The 17,412-nt window shown below is 54.5% G+C and overlaps 1 protein-coding gene across 3 annotated transcripts in view; it reads left to right on the top strand.

Annotated features, from left to right (window-relative positions):
• CELSR1 (cadherin EGF LAG seven-pass G-type receptor 1) overlaps positions 1-17,412 on the top strand; it is a 180,624-nt gene that overhangs the window by 65,980 nt on the left and 97,232 nt on the right. For all 3 annotated transcript variants that reach the window (XM_024352868.2, XM_024352869.3, XM_024352870.3), the window contains exon 2: positions 8,313-8,951. In XM_024352868.2, coding sequence (XP_024208636.2) covers positions 8,313-8,951 — 639 coding nt within the window. The remainder of the gene's footprint in view (positions 1-8,312; positions 8,952-17,412) is intronic.

Here is a 17,412-nt window from a genome sequence, read left to right as displayed (position 1 = left end):
CCAGGAGTGTGAGACCAGCCTGGGCAACATCGCACGGCCTCACCTCTACAAAAAACAAGAACAGAAAACCCAGCCAGGCATGGTGGCGTGCTCCTGTAGTCCTAGCTTCTCAGGAGGCTGAGGCAGGAGGATCACTTGAGCCCAGGAGCTCAAAGCTCAAGGCTGCAGTAATCACACCACTGCATTCCAGCCTGGGCCACAGAATGAGACTCTGTCTCAAAACAAACAAGCAAAAGACCCCCAAACCTACCATGCTAATGTAATAACGTAACTAATAGGGGCCTGGGTGTGGGGTCTCTGGGAACCCGCTGTATTAGTAAATTTTTTGTAAATCTAAAACCGTTTCAAAATTAAGTTTTATAAAAAAAAACAAACAAAAAACAAAATCAGCAACGCAGACAGAACCACTGTCCACAGTGCCGATAGCTCTCTGGGCTCATGTAGAAACATTTTTTTTGTTTTGTTTTGTGTGAAAGAGTAACTCCTTCCTTTTTTGTTGTTGTTTTTTTGAGGTGGAGTCTCACTCTGTTGCCCAGGCTGGAGTGCAGTGGTGCCATCTTGGCTCACTGCAACCTCCGACTCCCAGGTTCAAGCGATTCTCCTGCCTCAGTCTCCCAAGTAGCTAGGATTACAGACGTGCACCACAACGCCCCGCTAATCTTTGTATTTTTAGTAGAGACAGGGTTTCCCCACGTTCGCCAGGCTAGTCTTGAACTCCTGACCTCTGGTGATCCACCCACCTCGGCCTCCCAAAGTGCTGGGATTACAGGTGTGAGCCACTGCTCCTGGCCTGTTTCTTGTAACCTAACATCATGTTGTCTTGATCTATCTCTGCCAGAAATGGAGGTTTGTGCTACTGTGTGGGTTAGCTGCGTCATATTCCGTCGTGGGGATAGGCTGTCCTTGGCTCAGCATTCCCATACTGGTGGCGTTTAGATGTGTGTATCTGAAGGCTTAAGCTGCAGGTTGGTTCAAAATCCAACCCAGACTACTGAAGTAAAAAGTAATTTCACTGTGGCCCGTGGTCTCGAAGGAAATTGATGTTAGGATTAACAGTAAGGCACTCGTCGTGTTCTGTAGCACACTTCAAGGTCGTTAATATTTAATGCTATTTTCTGTCTGTTATGTCATCGTTTTATCCCTGAGTGAAGATGGATGTCCCTAGAATATGGGTCCTTGTTCTGGGGTGTTTCTCTGTGCTGTGCCTTCCTGGGCTTCCCCCAGGAAGGCCCCAGTGCTGGAGCCTCCACCCAACTTGTGGGGGTCAGAGTAGCTCAGGGCACCCCAAGAAGGCCTGGGCTTCTCACTATGATACATAAGCTCAGACCCAAACATTAATCAATTTTTCAAGTACCTGCTTATTTTCCTGGTTAAAATCAGTGTGGCCTTTGCATATTGGGCCAGAACAAACACATCCATGTGTGGTTTAAGATAAAAGCATGTTTCATAACAACTGCCACGAGGAAGTAAACAGTACCCTATCTGTATTATTGTAGTGGACCCTAAAAAAAAAAAACGTCAAACAGGCACAAAAAAATAGCTCACATGAAAAAATGAAGTCTCATTATGCTGTTTGTGTCAATGTTGATGTTGGACTTAAAGTGACACCATACTTCTCTGGCCCCTTTGCCTCTCCCTCCCTCCCTCCCCTCCTCCTCTCCCCTCCCTCCCCTCCTCCTCCCTCCCTCTCTCCCCTCCTCCTCCCTCCTTCCCGTCCTCCTCCCTCCCTCCCTCCCCTCGTCCTCCCTCCCTCCCCTCCTCCTCCCTCCCTCCCCTCCTCCTCTCCCCTCCCTCCCCTCCTCCTCCCTCCCTCTCTCCCCTCCTCCTCCCTCCTTCCCCTCCTCCTCCCTCCCTCCCCTCCTCCTCCCTCCCTCCCCTCGTCCTCCCTCCCACCCTCCCCTCCTCCTCCCTCCCTCCCCTCGTCCTCCCTCCCTCCCCTTGTCCTCCCTCCCACCCTCCCCTCCTCCTCCCTCCCTCCCCTCCTCCTCCCTCCCCTCATCCTCCCTCCCTGCCCTCGTCCTCCCTCCCTCCCTCCCCTCCTCCCTCCCTCCCCTCCTCCTCCCTCCCCTCCTCCTCCCTCCCTCCCTCTCCTCCTCCCTCCCTCCCTCTCCTCCTCCTCCCTCCCTCCCCTCCTCCTCCTCCCTCCCTCCCCTCCTCCTCCCTCCCTCCCTCCCCTCCTCCTCCCTCCCTCCCTCCCCTCCTCCTCCCTCCCTCCCCTCGTCCTCCCTGCCTCCCCTCCTCCTTCCTCCCTCCCTCCCCTCCTCCTCCCTCCCTCCCCTCCTCCTCCCTCCCTCCCCTCCTCCTCCCTCCCTCCCTCCCCTTCTCCTCCCTCCCTTCCTCCCCTCCTCCTCCCTCCCCTCCTCCTCCCTCCCCTCCTCCTCCCTCCCTCCCTCCCCTCCTCCTTCCTCCCTCCCTCCCCTCCTCCTCCCTCCCTCCCCTCCTCCTCCCTCCCTTCCTCCCCTTCTCCTCCCTCCCTTCCTCCCCTCCTCCTCCCTCCCTCCCCTCCTCCTTCCTCCCTCCCTCCCCTCCTCCTCCCTCCCTCCCTTTCTTCCACAAATGTTTATCCAGTGGCTTCTGAGTGCCAGGAACTGTACTAGATGTGACAGGTGCAGCAGGAACAAGACCTACAGGTTCTGGGTCCTCAGGGACTCAGGGGGAAAGAAACAGATATAAACAAATAAGAAAATCAGAGCCCTAGGCCGGGCGCGGTGGTTCATGCTTGTAATCCCAGCACTTTGAGAGGCCAAGGCGGGTCGATCACTTGAGGTCAGGAGTTTGAGACCAGCCTGGCCTACGTGGTGAAACCTCGTCTACTAAAAATACAAAAATTAGCCAGGCGTGGTGGTATACGTCTGTAATCCCGGCTACTTGGGAGACTGAGGCAGGAGAATCACTTGAATTTGGGAGGTGGAAGTTGCGGTGAGCTGAGATCGCATCATTGCATTCCAGCCTGGGCAACAGAGCGAGACTCCATCTCAAAACAAACAAAGAAACAAAAAACAACAAAACAAACACAGAGAGCCCTGCCACTCTTGTGCAAGAACTGAAGTTGGGATGTGGCAGATGGGAGTGAGGGGCTCAGCATGGAGGGTCCTCCAGCGAGGGACCCAGGGGTGTAGCCAGTGTCTGAGAAGGAGGGCAGTGCTCCAGCCAGGAGATGTGCAAAGGCCCCGGGGCAGGAAGAGCGGTCACACGATGACAGGGACAGATCACGCAGACCACAGGACAGAGGGGTGTATATTTTATGCTGGGTGCCATTAGGGGCCACAAGGGAGCAAGGTGATGAGGTCAATATTTTAGGAAGACCACCCTGGCTGCCACATGAGGATGATGGTGGAGGGAAACTGAGGCTGGCAGACCCTAGGGGTGTTCAGCACATGGCCGAGCAATGCCTATGGGTCATAGGCTGTTTTTAAGATTTTTCCTTTTTGAGGGGAGACAGAGCCTCGCTCTGTCCCCCAGGCTGGAGTGCAGTGGCGCAATCTCGGCTCACTGCAACCTCTGCCTCCCAGGTTCAAGCGATTCTCAAGCCTCAGCCTTCCGAGTAGCTGAGACTACAGGCACGTGCCACCACGCCCAACTAATTTTTTGTATTTTTAGTAGAGACAGGGTTTCACCATGTTGGCCATGCTGGTCTCGAACTCCTGACCTCAGGTGATCTGCCGCCTCGGCCTCCCAAAGTGCTGGGATTTCAGACGTGAGCCACTGAGACTGGCCTATTTAAAAAATGTGTAATTGTGGTAAAATACACATACGTTTACCACTAACCATTTTTAAGTGTGTGGTTCTGTGGCATTAAGCACATTAGCTTTGCTGTGCAGCCATCACCACCATCTATCTCCAGAACTTTTTCATGGCCCCAAACTGAAACCCCACACCCATTAAACAACAGCTCCCCAATCTGCCTCCCCACCCGTGGCACCCATCATTCTACTTTCTGTCTCTATGAATCGAACTCCTCTACGGACCTCCTGTAAGTGCAGCCTCCCATGTGACCGGCTTATTGCACTGAGCATCAAGTCCTCAAGGTACATCCATGTTGTAGCGTGTGTCAGAATTTCCTCCCTTTTTAAGGCTGGATAATATTCCATAGTATGCATGGACCACATTTTTTTTTTTTTTTGAGACAGAGTCTTGCTTTGTTGCCCAGGCTGGAGTGCAGTGGTATGATCTTGGCTCACCACAACCTCCACCTCTTGGGTTCAAGCGATTCTCCTGCCTCAGCCTCCTAAGTAGCTAAGATTACAGGCATGCACCACCACGCCCAGCTAATTTTTGTATTTTTAGTAGAGACATGGTTTCACCAGGTCGCCCAGGCTGGTCTTGAACTCCTGACGTCGTGATCCACCCACCTCGGCCTCCCAAAGTGCTGTGATTACAGGTGTAAGCCACCACACCTGGCCGGACCACATTTTTTTAATCCGTTAATCTGTCGGTGGATGCAGGTCACTTCCATGTTTCAGCTCTTGTGAATAGCGCTGCTATGAACATAGGTGTGGCTGACTCATCTTTTTCTTTTGTTACAAAAAGTAGCAACCCAAATGGTACATGCTAATTTTAAGACAGCTGAGTAACACAAAATGAGCAGTAAAGTAGAAAGGTGGTTCACTCTCTGCCACCCCATCCTTTTACATCCTTTGTAGGAGTCGCTGCAGTATCCTTCCAGAGTTTTCTTTTTCTTTTTTTTTTTTGAGATGGAGTCTCCCTCTGTCGCCCAGGCTGGAGTGCAGTGGCATGATCTCGGCTCACTGCAAGCTCCGCCTCCCGGGTTCACGCCATTCTCCTGCCTCAGCCTCCTGAGTAGCTGGGACTACAGGCGCCCGCCACCACGCAAGCTAATTTTTTGTATTTTTAGTAGAGACGGGGTTTCACCATGTTAGCCAGGATGATCTCGATCTCCTGAACTTGTGATCTGCCCGCCTCGGCCTCCCAAAGTGCTGGGATTACAGGTGTGAGCCACCACGCCCGGCTCCTTCCAGAGTTTTCTATATATATATAACATGTTCATGCATAAGTAAAGCAGCCCCCTCACAAAATGGGATCACACTGTGCGTGTCCCTTTCATTTTATTTGCGCATATTTTAGACACACTTATGTTCATGACAGCGTAGTAGTCCATTGTGTGGCTTCTCTAATTGGGTTGTGCATTTCCTAGCTGATGGACCTTTAGGTGGTTTCTTTGTCTTTGGTGTGTGTGTTTGGGCTTCCAGAAGGATGATTGCTCAAAGCTTAGGGTCGTTGAATGTTTACAATTTATTTTTGGCAAAGGAATATATAAACGGGATGTAGCAAATTAGAGTTATTTATGAGCATTGCGTAAGACAAAACTATGTTAACTTACGTTCACATTTTTAACACGTTGTTTAGCATGTTAATTTATTTTAATTGAATTATATTAATATATGTCAGTCTGCTAGGGCTGCCATTTAAAAATACCACAGAATGGGTGGCTTAAACAACAAACATTTGTTTTCTTACAGTTCTTGAGGCTGCAAGTCCAAGATCAGGGAGGCAGCGTGGCCAGGTTCCTGGAGGCTTTGTTTTCCTGGCTGGTAGACAGTGCCTTCTTGCTGCGTCCTGATGCGGAGGAGAGGAGAGCTCTCTGCTGTCTCTTCCTGTGAGGATGCAAATCCCCTGGTGGGGCCCCACCCTCGTCACCTCATCATTGACCCTCATTTCCTCCCAGAGGCCTCATCTCCAAAACCCATCCCCTTGGGTTAGAATTTTGAGGAGACACAGTTCGGTTCCCAGCAACACATTAATATCTTATATGCCGGGCAGTGAGGTTTAATGTTTTAAGTTGATGAACAGTTGGTCTATGAGTCGACTGTATTGGTTTTGGTTGTCTGGTGCTGTGTAACAAAGCGTCCCAAACCCAGTGGCCTCCAACTCTGGTCGTATTACCTACTCACAGTGTGGCCAGGCTCAGTGCAGGGCTGGTCTCTGCTCTGTGGTGTCCGGGTCCTCCCTGGGGTGGCTTGAGTCTCAGCAGCCCGGTGGGTCACATCTGGGGTCTGGGGCTTCCATTGGCCGGGGCCCTGGACGGGAGTGCTGCCTTCTTCCCGATGTGCCCTCTCTAGTGTGGGTTCTGGGCACCAGGAAGAAAGAGGCAGAACCTTCCAGCCCTCTTGGGGCCTGGGCCAGGAACTGGAGGACGTGTTTCCTGCTACATCCTGTGGGACCCAGCCGTCTCAGGGCCACCCTGCTCCAGGGCAGGGCAGGGCAGTGGAGGCCCCCTTCGGAGTGGGAGCAGCTGGGGTCGGGGAGGGAAGGAACGCACTCTCTGAGGCCGTCTCCCACCATGTGCTTTGCCTCAGACCTTTTGGCCTCATTTGTGTTTTTCCCCACCTCTTCTTCTCCTTACAGCCACTGGTCCTCTGCCTCTGGGCTCTGCGGACGCCCTCTGGGCTGCTCCTTCCTGCTCCGAGGTGCTCTGTGGGAGTTGCCCACAGAACTGAGTAGCCTCGAAGGGCTCTGGGTTTATGCCAGAGCCAGAGGCGCCCTCCCCACACCGAGGTTGTACAAATATTAATTTCACGTTCTGAGTCCTGACTTGCCACGCTGTCCTGAAGGCCACCTGGCAGAGCAACAGCACCCAGGGCATGACCCGAGTGTCGTTACTGGGGTGGGAGCTGGGCATCCCCAGCCGGGCCTGCGTTTCTGGGTGTGAAATTTGGCTTCTGCCTCCATTTTCCTCACCTGTGAACTGGGGGTGGTGCTGGTTCTGTTAGAATCTCTTGGGATCTTGGGTCCACTGCACCTGCACGCATCTGTGGCTTCTGCAGTGGTTGCATTTCTTTGTTGTTTAGACAAATTACCTGACTCCAGGTCCCTCCCAGATGTGACTGGTGGCTCCTGGTGCTGGGAAAGCGCCGGGTGCAGAGCCACCTGCTGCTCTTGTTCCGTTTCCTCTTGGGATCCCCGCGTGCCGCTGTGCCTTGTCGGGTGTGTTGCCGGGCTCGGGGTGACAAGGTGGCCTCTGGGCCTCATCACCCTCCAAAGGCCCAGACACTTCCTCACAGTCCCCAGAATGAGAGGGAGGAGGGCCTGGCCCTCTCTGGCTGCCTGCCCAGCTCCTGTCCTCCTGACTGGGGCACTTACTGAGGCCCAGGACTCTGAGGGGTGACAGGGGCCCCACGCTCCATGGAAACCAGGGTGGGAGCTCTTGTGGGGGCCATGGGCAGGGGGCCTCATGGGGTGGGGGCTCCTGGAACACAGAATCTGAGCCAGGCCTGGAGGACCTGGACTTGGCAGGCTATTCTGCAAATCCCACCCCACATCTGAGCCCGGGCCTGGAGGTGGCAGGTGAGGGCCCCTGGGCAGGGGCCGCTGCTCCGTCCCTGGGAGCCACTGGTACCCATGACCCACCCCCTGAACGTCTCATCCAATTCTGGGCCTGGAACCGATGATGCATGCGACTTTGCAACCGAGGTGCTCCACCGTCTTGGCCTCAGACTCCTAAGTACCTCACTTGATGATGTGTTTACTGCTGGCTGAGAGGCTGCTGTGTGTCTTTGTAAAGTGGTGCTCCTCGGCTCCTCCTGTGTGCTGGGCATGTGGAGTTGCGTGGGGTACAGCCGAGCTAAGTGGGACCCTCAGCACAGCACGTCGGTGGGGATGTCGCCTGGGCAGGACCAGGGCGGGCTTGCCAGGCACTGCAGAGTTTGAGCTGAGCTGCGAGGACAGGAAGAACTGTTGGGAGGTTGGGCAGGGTGGGATCCCTGGAGGCCAGGGCAGGTGCAGAGGAGGTAGAAGGGGGCTTCAAGTCCTCATGTGGCTGGAACCAAAGCGTGTGAGGAGTTTCAGGCAGTGAGGGGCTGAATCCTGGTGGTCGTCAGGGTGCCCTGCTGAGCGCCTTGGGGCCCTCTGAGGGATTCGGAGCCAGAGAAAGATGTGATCGGAGCTGTGCTTTAGGAAGCCAGGGCAGGGGTTAGGGTGCCGGAGGAGGGAGGGTCAAGGTGGTGGTCATGGGGGGCGGGGGCCAGGGTGCTGAAGGAGGGAGGGTCAAGGTGGTGGTCGTTGGGGGCGGGGGGCAGGGTGCTGAAGGAGGAAGGGTCAAGGTGGTGGTCGTTGGGGGTGGGGGGCAGGGTGCTGGAGGAGGGAGGGTCAAGGTGGTGGTCATGGGGGGCAGGGGCCAGGGTGCTGAAGGAGGAAGGGTCAAGGTGGTGGTCATGGGTGGGGAATGGGGAGTGGGGATGCCCAGGCTCTCTTCTCCTTTGCCAAGCATGCCTGAGGCTGCTCCTGGGATGGGGCCTATAGGACCTGTGACTCCCGCAGCATCTGAATGACCCTGACTTTCCTTGTGTCTGCAGATGGCATCCACAGCGTCACGGCCTTCTGCACCCTGCGTGTCACCATCATCACGGACGACATGCTGACCAACAGCATCACTGTCCGCCTGGAGAACATGTCCCAGGAGAAGTTCCTGTCCCCGCTGCTGGCCCTCTTCGTGGAGGGGGTGGCCGCGGTGCTGTCCACCACCAAGGACGACGTCTTCGTCTTCAACGTCCAGAACGACACCGACGTCAGCTCCAACATCCTGAACGTGACCTTCTCGGCGCTGCTGCCTGGCGGCGTCCGCGGCCAGTTCTTCCCGTCCGAGGACCTGCAGGAGCAGATCTACCTGAATCGGACGCTGCTGACCACCATCTCCACGCAGCGCGTGCTGCCCTTCGACGACAACATCTGCCTGCGCGAGCCCTGCGAGAACTACATGAAGTGCGTGTCCGTGCTGCGCTTCGACAGCTCCGCGCCCTTCCTCAGCTCCACCACCGTGCTCTTCCGGCCCATCCACCCCATCAACGGCCTGCGCTGCCGCTGCCCGCCCGGCTTCACCGGCGACTACTGCGAGACGGAGATCGACCTCTGCTACTCCGACCCGTGCGGCGCCAACGGCCGCTGCCGCAGCCGCGAGGGCGGCTACACCTGCGAGTGCTTCGAGGACTTCACTGGTAGGTGCCCGGGGCCTGCGGGTGGCTGGGCTCACCCTGGCTTTGTGTACATGTCCCCAGGTCACATGGCCGAGGGTCTCGGGTGGTTTCCTCTGTTTACTTCCCTCCGGGGAAAAGAGCTGGAGGATGGGCGCTGGGCCCAGGTGTGGGCTCCACGAACCTGGAGATGATCTCAGTAACGGTACTTTTTTTTTTTTTTTTTAAACTTTTTTGAGATGATCTCACTCTATTGTCCAGGCTTGAGTGCAGTGGCGTAATCTTCGCTCACTGCAACCTCCGCCTCCTCGGTTCAAGCGATTCCTCTGCCTCAGCCTCCCAAGTAGCTGGGGTTGCAGGCACAGGCCACCATGCCCAGCTAATTTTTGTATTTTTAGTAGAGATGGGGTTTCGCCATGTTGGTCAGGCTGGTCTTGATCTCCTGACTTCAAGTGATCCACCCGCCTCAGCCTCCCAGAGAGCTGGGATTACAGGCGTGAGCCACCGTGCCTGGCCAGCAATGGCACTTTCTTAGCCAGCTCGGGGCTTCCCTGACCGTAGCCCACGGCTTACTCACCTTCCCTGCCCGACTTAACTGCCTGCTTTAGGAGAACAGTAGGACAAGGTTACAGGGTGAGATCCACTTAAAAGAAAACCTAAACGCATGAAGTGACATGAGTTGCTTTTAAGTGGCCCTCAGGTGAAAGTACTTTATTCCAGATTGCAGGCTTAATTGGTTAGCGTACAACAGTGGAACCAGGTGGAAACCATTGAGCCATTAATCATTTGGGTCTTGAAATCCTGTTTTTTCATGCCTCCCTGTCACCGTAGAAATTTCGTGACTCATCCTCCCGCCTCTGAAGATGCTCTTTCCTTGATACCTCCTGACTCATCACCAAGATGAATTACTCCAAATGTAGCCAACGGTGGTTTTTAAAAATAAAGAGCCACCCCGAGAGTGGTACAGAAACACACGTTCTCTGCATCTCAGTCAGCCGCACATCTTGCTTTGGTCTTTGATTGGCTGTTCCACAAAATGACGGCTCATTTGATAAACGAGTTTACAATGGTCCCAGTGGTGAATAGTCTGTCTTTTTTTTTTTTTTTTGAAAGCTCTCTGGGATTAGGCGGGATTTGGTTCATACCGGAGATAACTTTGAGACTCTTCCATCGACTGTGTCCTCGATTAATCTGTTTAATATAAACACCTGAGCAATCGTTAGCTGCTCGTTAGCAGCACATAGCACAAGTTTATCGAGCTTATAACAAGGGTTTGAGGTATTAGCAGGTATTTATCAGGCAGGAAGAGCGCAGGGGAGCAGAGAGAGAGGAAGGATGGCTTCCAAGGTTCTCTGCATCAGAAGTGGAGGGAAAACCACCAGCACGGGTGTTGGCAGCCTGATGCAGGGGTGCTCCCGGCTCTGACTTCCTGCACTCCAGGTTGGTGGCCCTCTGGTCATATGGCAGGTGGAAGGAAGGCAGTGTGGTCACCTGCCCCGTGGTGTTCCCACGCCTGCTAGTCTGTGGCTGTCTGTTGGTGCCGTCTGGGTCTGGGGCTCTTCCCCCCGCTGTCTCTCACTGAGTGCTAATCCTAAATTCCTGGCTATACCGGGGCTCGGCTGTGGGCAAGGCAGGCAGGCAGGCAGAGGCGGCGGGAGACCCCCGCCTCCCGCAGCCCACACCTGCGTTGGGTTTGGGGGTGGGGACGACTCCAGGTATGAGCAGGCCTGAACCAGGTCCCCTCCTCTGCTCTGAGTTTCAGTGGATTCCTGTTCTGTGTCAGCTTCCCAGGTCCCCTTCCTCCCCTTTGCCCCTCACGGCCTTGAGTGGGCTGCTCTGCCTCTCTGAAGGGCCAGCTTGGATGTAGCAGCGGCCAGCACGGTCAGCGCCCCTTCCCCGAGCCAGTGCCCGCCATGTGGCCTGGGTGGGGGGCGCTTTGTCGACTTTCCTGCTTCAGATGAAGAAGCCGTGGCCGCGGGTCCCTGGGAAGGGGCCTGTTACGCTCCCAAGAGTTGGCAAGGACGCCATCTTTACTCCGCAGATAGTACCTACTGTATACCAGGCCAGCGCACACAGCCAGACCTCCCCCAGCCCGTTCTGGCGGGTGACCAAGTTCATCTGTGCCGTTGGCTTTTTCATGGGTAGAGGGGACCGTGCAAGCACCCCCCACCTCTGGCTTTATCAGATGAGTCAGGAGCCCTAGGGTAACGTCTAACGTGGCTTTGAGAGGCCGCCAGTCCAGGCTGCAGGAAGCTTGGGGCTGCACTGGGCAGGGGTGGTCGAGGCCCCTGGGGACCCCTGGGCCAGCAGATCCCCTCTGAAGATGATTGACCCATTGGGGGGAACCCACCTTCTGAGCTTCTCAGGTTTTCTTTTCATCGGGAGAGTCATTTTTAGAAAACTAATGACTGGGGAACGGCCAAGTCTGTCATCACCAGTAAGACCCACTAACATGTAATGATTGGCATGAGACTAATTTGAATCTCTTTGGGTACCAAAATTATCATATGTATTTCCCTCAGAGATAAGGCTAATTAAGACTGATTATTTCTACTCCGTCCCTCTTCCTCCCCTTTTCCCTCTTTCCCTTTGAAGCACTCCTTTTTCTGCGTGGAGGTAATTGAGCTCATTTATTCACGATGAAAGTGGTGCTGTCGTCAGAGGGGTTTTATTACTTGCTCCCTGGTAAGCTGAGCTCGGGGGCCTCACGGTTGCAAGGTTGGAATCGGCCCAAGTGGCTGCTGAAAGCCCCTGGCTTCCTGTGTTGCGGGACAGGAGACAGCAGGAGCTGGATGAAGGAAGTAGCAATTAATTTCAGGAGAAGCTCAACAAATCTGATGCTGGAGAAAATACTGACAGCTCTCCCGTGTCCCTGAAATCCATTTTGGCTTTAGAGAAGTCCAAGGCCCCAGAGTCTGTGGATTCCCCTGATCTTTGCAGGGAAAGGAGGGCTGCCACCCACTCACGGCATTGGGACTGTGGTTGGGGTCTGCAGCCATCCCATTCTCTGAAAGGGACGAGGGCAGGAAGCCTTAAGGCTCCGGCATCTTAGATGTGCCTGGGATGGCCTCCCAGTTTCTCAGCTCCGCAGAGAGTCCTGAACAACCCTGAGAGGCAAACACGGGCTGGTGTTCCTCGGTTCTCAGCCCCTCGGTCTTTTTGTAAACATTGTAGCTGTGTTTGTTATTAAATTGCTGAGGCTCTGACTTGGCTCCTGTGGGTCCAGACACAGGGCCCTGTTCCGTCTCCCCTCTGCACCTGCCATCCCTTCATCTGAAATGTGTCTCCTCCCCATCCATCTGCCCATCATGGGCCTCCCTCAAAATCTGCTTCCGCAGCTGTACCCTGCTCCGAGAAGGTTCTGGAAGTTTCCCGACCTCCTCAGATGGATCATAGGTTTTCTCCCTTGAAGCTTCCTGGGTGCCTTGCTTATACTTTTGTTGGTCCACCCCCATGCTGGGTGTGGTTCACACACTTCCATGTCTCTGTCCCCCAGGATGGCAGGGACTGTAGCTACTGGGTGTGTTTTGAGACTGAGTCTCACTGTGTCACCCAGGCTGGAGTTCAGTGGTGTGATCTCAGCTCACTGCAACCTCTGCCTCCTGGGTAGCTGGGACTACAGGCATGCATCACCACGCCTGGCCAATTTTTTGTATTTTTAGTAGAGACTGGGTTTCACTATGTTGGCCAGGCTGGTCTCAAACTCCTGACCTCAGGTGATTCGCCTGCCTTGGCCTCCCAAAGTGTTGGGTTTACAGGCGTGAGCCACTACGCCTGGCCGGATTGTAGCTAATGTTTAGTGGTGCTCTGCTCTGCTGGTTACTGCTCTAGATGATTCTACACGTATTTTCTCATTGACTTCTCGAGGCAGCTCTATGATCCCATTTTATAATGGGGTCATAGAAACTGAGGTACAAGACATCAAAGCATCTAGCCCAGTGGTTCTCCACTAGGGGTGATTTTGCCCCCAGGGACATTTGACAAAATCAGACATTTTTGGTTGTCACAGCTGGGGGTGGGGTTGCTGGTGGGTTGAGGCCAGGAATGCTGCTTGACATCTGCAGTGCACAGGGCCGCCCCATGGCAGAGAACCGGCCTCAGTGCTGAGGGCAAGGACCCTGCTGGCACTGTGGAGGGTGGGGTCAGGATTCAAACCCAGGCATTCTGGCTTCTGAGCTGCAGCTGTAGACCCTCGAGGGTCAACGGCCGGCCAGGTTTACCAGCTTAGATCCTTCCTCTTGCATCATTTGTTTAACAGCATTTTGTAAAAGGCGCCTTCTGTGCTGGTTGAAAGGGGCAGTGTGATGGGTGGTATGCAGTGGCCCCGGAGGGGCTTTGCAGCTGTTAACCTCACACCCGAGGGGCTGGGAGGCCGCTGTTCCTTCACCACAAGAAACCTGACCTCATTAAATCAGGACTGGCCTTAGGACTCGGTTTTGAATCCTGGTGCTGCTCTTGGTGTCTGCTCTCCCTAATTAAACAATTACGACCACTCACTCATTACTAAAATGGGAACCGGCTGGGCACGGTGGCTCACGTCTGTAATCCCAGCACTTTGGGAGGCCGAGGCACGTGGATCACGAGGTCAGGAGATTGAGACCATCCTGGCCAACACGGTGAAACCTTGTCTCTACTAAAAATACAAAAAATTAACCAGGTGTGGTGGCACACGCCTGTAGTCCCAGCTACTTGGGAGGCTGAAGCAGGAGAATCGCTTGAACCCAGGAGGTGGAAGTTGCAGTGACCCGAGATCATGCCACTGCACTCCAGCCTGGGCGACAGAGTGAGACTGTCTCAAAAACAAAAAAACAAAAAACCTAAACTGGGAACAGTACTCTCTACTGGTGACCAAGAACGGAAGTCCTGGGCTCTGCTCTCACTCGGCCTTTCCCATGTATCTGTGACAACCCAGGAGGTGGGACAGTTGTCATCCCAGTTCTGTCAACACCCAGGTGCAGCACCAGGCGGGCGGGGCCAGGATTCGACTTGGGGATCTCTTGTGAGAGGTGAGTCTCACAGCTGCTCCTGGGAGGGTCAGATGCCCCGGGCCTCCAGCCTCTTCCCTCTGGTCCCCTGGAGGGTGTCCCCAGTACCAACTCCAGATACTCCCTGCTCTGATCCTGCTTCCTCTCCCCATCCCTCATTTCAGCCCACGGGCTCACAGTGGATGCCCCTTGGCCCCACGTTCAGCCTCTTGCCACGACCTAATGACGCTGCCTCCCCAGCCCAGTTCTTCTCTCTGCTGCCTGTCCCTGTTTTCATGTTATCACCTTGGTGGGGCCTTCTCCTGCCCACCCTGCCACCCTCGTCCTGCCCTGACGATCCCTTCTTCACGGAGCGCCCAGGATGCCTGGTGAAGCAGGCATTTGTCACATCAGTATTCAGGCCTTCCTGGGGTGACCAGTGCTCCAGTATAAACTGCAGTCACTGGGCCTGTGGCACTCAGAGGTCTAGCCTCACCCCCGGCTCCCCAGGCTGAGGTCACTCTGGCCTTCGGGACACACACTGGCCTCTCTCACCGTGGTGCTTGCCCCTCCAGTGCACCCTCCCCCAGGTCTTCCCTGAATGTTCCCTCCCTGTCCCCGCTCCTCTGTCCTCCCTGCAGCCCTCACCCCCATGGCGGTGTTTGCTTGTCATTGTCACCTTCCTCCCTCTGCACTAGATGCAGACAGCAGCGTCCTCCGCCCAACAGAACATGCCCGCCGGTCTGCAGCAGGCACCGTGTGCAAATGAGACAAGGGCTGGCCATCCCGCCCCTCCACGTAGGCCAGAGATAATGCCCTCAGGGCCTGAAACTCATTCTGTGTTGTGGTCAGAGTGCTGCCTGTGCTGCCTCTGGTGCTGAGCTAGGAGGAACCGGACCCTCCAATCACGCACACTTCCCTTCCCTGTCTCCTTTGCCCCTTCCTAGGGGACGCCGAGGTATGTCTGACTCTGTCCTGCCCGTGTGAGCACTGGCTAAGCTCCCATGTGGGTCCGCCCTCGTGCTCATCACAGCTGTGAGTGGGAGCGTGGGCTCCAGGCCTCTGGGCATTCCCGGGAAGCACTTCCCTTCCTCATCTCTGTCCGTGGTGTGAGCGGGTGATTTGTCATCACGGTAACGTCTTCGTCTTCCCGTGGGGCGCATTCCTGAGTGGCAGCTCTGATATCACAGGAAAGGCGGGTTTTTCTGCAAGGCTGAACATCTTGGAGGGGGACGGCAACAAGTCACTTTAACTCACCTCATGTCTGGGTAAAGGCAGACCTGGGTGCCCCTCCTGTGTGCATCAGTGGGCCGGGGCTGCTTTGTTAGGGTTGAGTTTATTCTTGATCGCCTGCTTTTAGGACCCCAGGGGCTGCGAGAATAATCTCCCCCCCCCCGAGATGAGTCTTGCTCTGTTGCCCAGGCTGGAGTGCAGTGGCACAACCTTGGCTCACTGCAGCCTCTGCCTCCTGAGTTCAAGTAATTCTCCGGCCTCAGCCTCCCGAGTAGCTGGGATTACAGGCATGCACCACCACGCTTGGTTAATTTTTGTGTTTTTAGTAGAGACAGGGTTTTACCATGTTGGCCAAGCTGTTCTCGAACTCCTGACCTTCTGATCCGCCCACCTCGGCCTCCCAAAGTGCTGTGGGCCCTGTACGTCCACGCCACGTGGACTTCGGGAGTGTCGGGTGCTCCCTAGCTGGGGCCTTAGCTTGGTTTGGGAATCAGGAACCGAGTAGGTGAGTAGCCACTTGGGAGCACTTCAGTGCTGCTGGCTTTGAGCTTTGTACCAACTCCCTAGGCTGGGACAATAGCAATTGTCCTGTATGAGCCCCCCCGCCCCAGGTCATGGTCCCCAACTGTCCCTGCGAGGGCCTCCTAGGGCCAAGGACAATCTGTGTAGGTTCAAGGACAGAGAAACTTCTGGTGTAAAAACATAATCACCTGTGTGCTCATGGGAAAATCTTAAAAATAAATTATAGCCCTTCTGCGATTCTGTTGTAAAATGTGTACGTCACTCCAGCTGTGAGTTTTATTTTGGGTTCTCTCTTTTTTTTTTTTAGACAGAGTCTCGCTCTGTCGCCCAGGCTGAAGTGCAGTGGCGCGATCTCGGCTCACTGCAAGCTCTGCCTCCCAGGTTCATGCCATTCTCCTGCCTCAGCCTCCCGAGTAGCTGGGACTACAGGTGCCCACCACCACGCCCGGCTAATTTTTTGTATTTTTTTTTTTTAGTAGAGATGGGGTGTCACCATGTTAGCCAGGATGGTCTCGATCTCCTGACCTCGTGATCTGCCCGCCTTGGCCTCCCAAAGTGCTGGGATTACAGGCGTGAGCCACCGTGCCCGGCCTATTTTGGGTTCTCTTATCAGAGTCATGGGGTTTCCATCTTCATGTGATCTGCTGACGCACTCATCCCTCCCAGCCTGCAAGTTCTGCACTTTCAGATAAGGTCCTCATTCATGGCAAGCTGTGCCATCACCCTGCGGAGTGACGTCTGCTTAGCGCAGGGTTGCATGTGGGCCAGTGCTCACTGTGGCTTCCAGGATTAAAGCTTCACTTCCAAGTATTCCTAGTAAAGTCGCAGTTAGTCCTTAAACTTGAGCGTTAATTATCATTCAAAATAAAACTCATTACATAACCTGTAATTAAAATCTCAAATAAAGCAGAAACAGAATCCTTTCTTGGGAAAACGTGCTTTTCAGATAATTCAGGATTACTTCAAGTTTTTCTCTCCTTGGTGCTTCTCAAGTCTTTTGCATTTGGCTTTTTCTACAGAGTCCAGGTTTTGAGATTTGCCATGTCTCTGGTACGTAGCTGTAAAGCTGGGGCATTATTTCATTTCTGGGTAACTGTTTTCTATTAAAATCTTGCCGGGGGATCAGGGTGTGGGTCAGTGTAGCCAGATATCTCCTGTTCTCCACTCAATTTCTTCCCCCAAAGCTGGGGCTTTTGATAAACAGAATTAGCGTCCTGTGTGGCGTGTGCAGGCACAGCCCACCAGCACTGGGGCCCAGCACGGTCCTCACACCCTGCAGTCCTCCTCCGGCTTCCGTGAGCTTCCTGGGGCTGCTGTAACTGATCAGCACAAACTGAGTGGCTGAAGACGACAGAAATCTGTTGTCTCAAGCCAAGTGCAGTGGTTCACGCCTGAAATCCCAGCACTTTGGGTGGGCGAGGCAAACGCATCACTTGAGGTCAGGAGTTCAAAACTAGAACCTCTGTAATCCTATCACTTTGGGAGGCCGAGGCAGGTGGATCACCTGAGGTCAGGAGTTCAAGACTAGCCTGACCAACATGGTGAAACACCGTCTGTACTAAAAACACAAAAATTAGCCAGGCGCGGTGGCAGGCACCTGTAATCCCAGCTACTTGGGAGACTGAGGCAGGAGAATCGCTTGAACCTGGGAGGCGGAGGTTACAGTGAGCCGAGATGGCGCCACTGCACTCCAGCCTGGGCGACAGAGCGAGACTCTGTCTAAAAAAGAAAAAGAGAAAAAAGTCTCTTGTCTTATTGTTCTGGAG

This window comes from Pan troglodytes, chromosome 23 (assembly GCF_028858775.2).
Source record: "Pan troglodytes isolate AG18354 chromosome 23, NHGRI_mPanTro3-v2.0_pri, whole genome shotgun sequence".
NCBI classification, from domain to species: domain Eukaryota; kingdom Metazoa; phylum Chordata; class Mammalia; order Primates; family Hominidae; genus Pan; species Pan troglodytes.
Note: the sequence above shows the minus strand (reverse complement) of the source record. Positions and strands in the feature narration are given on the sequence as shown.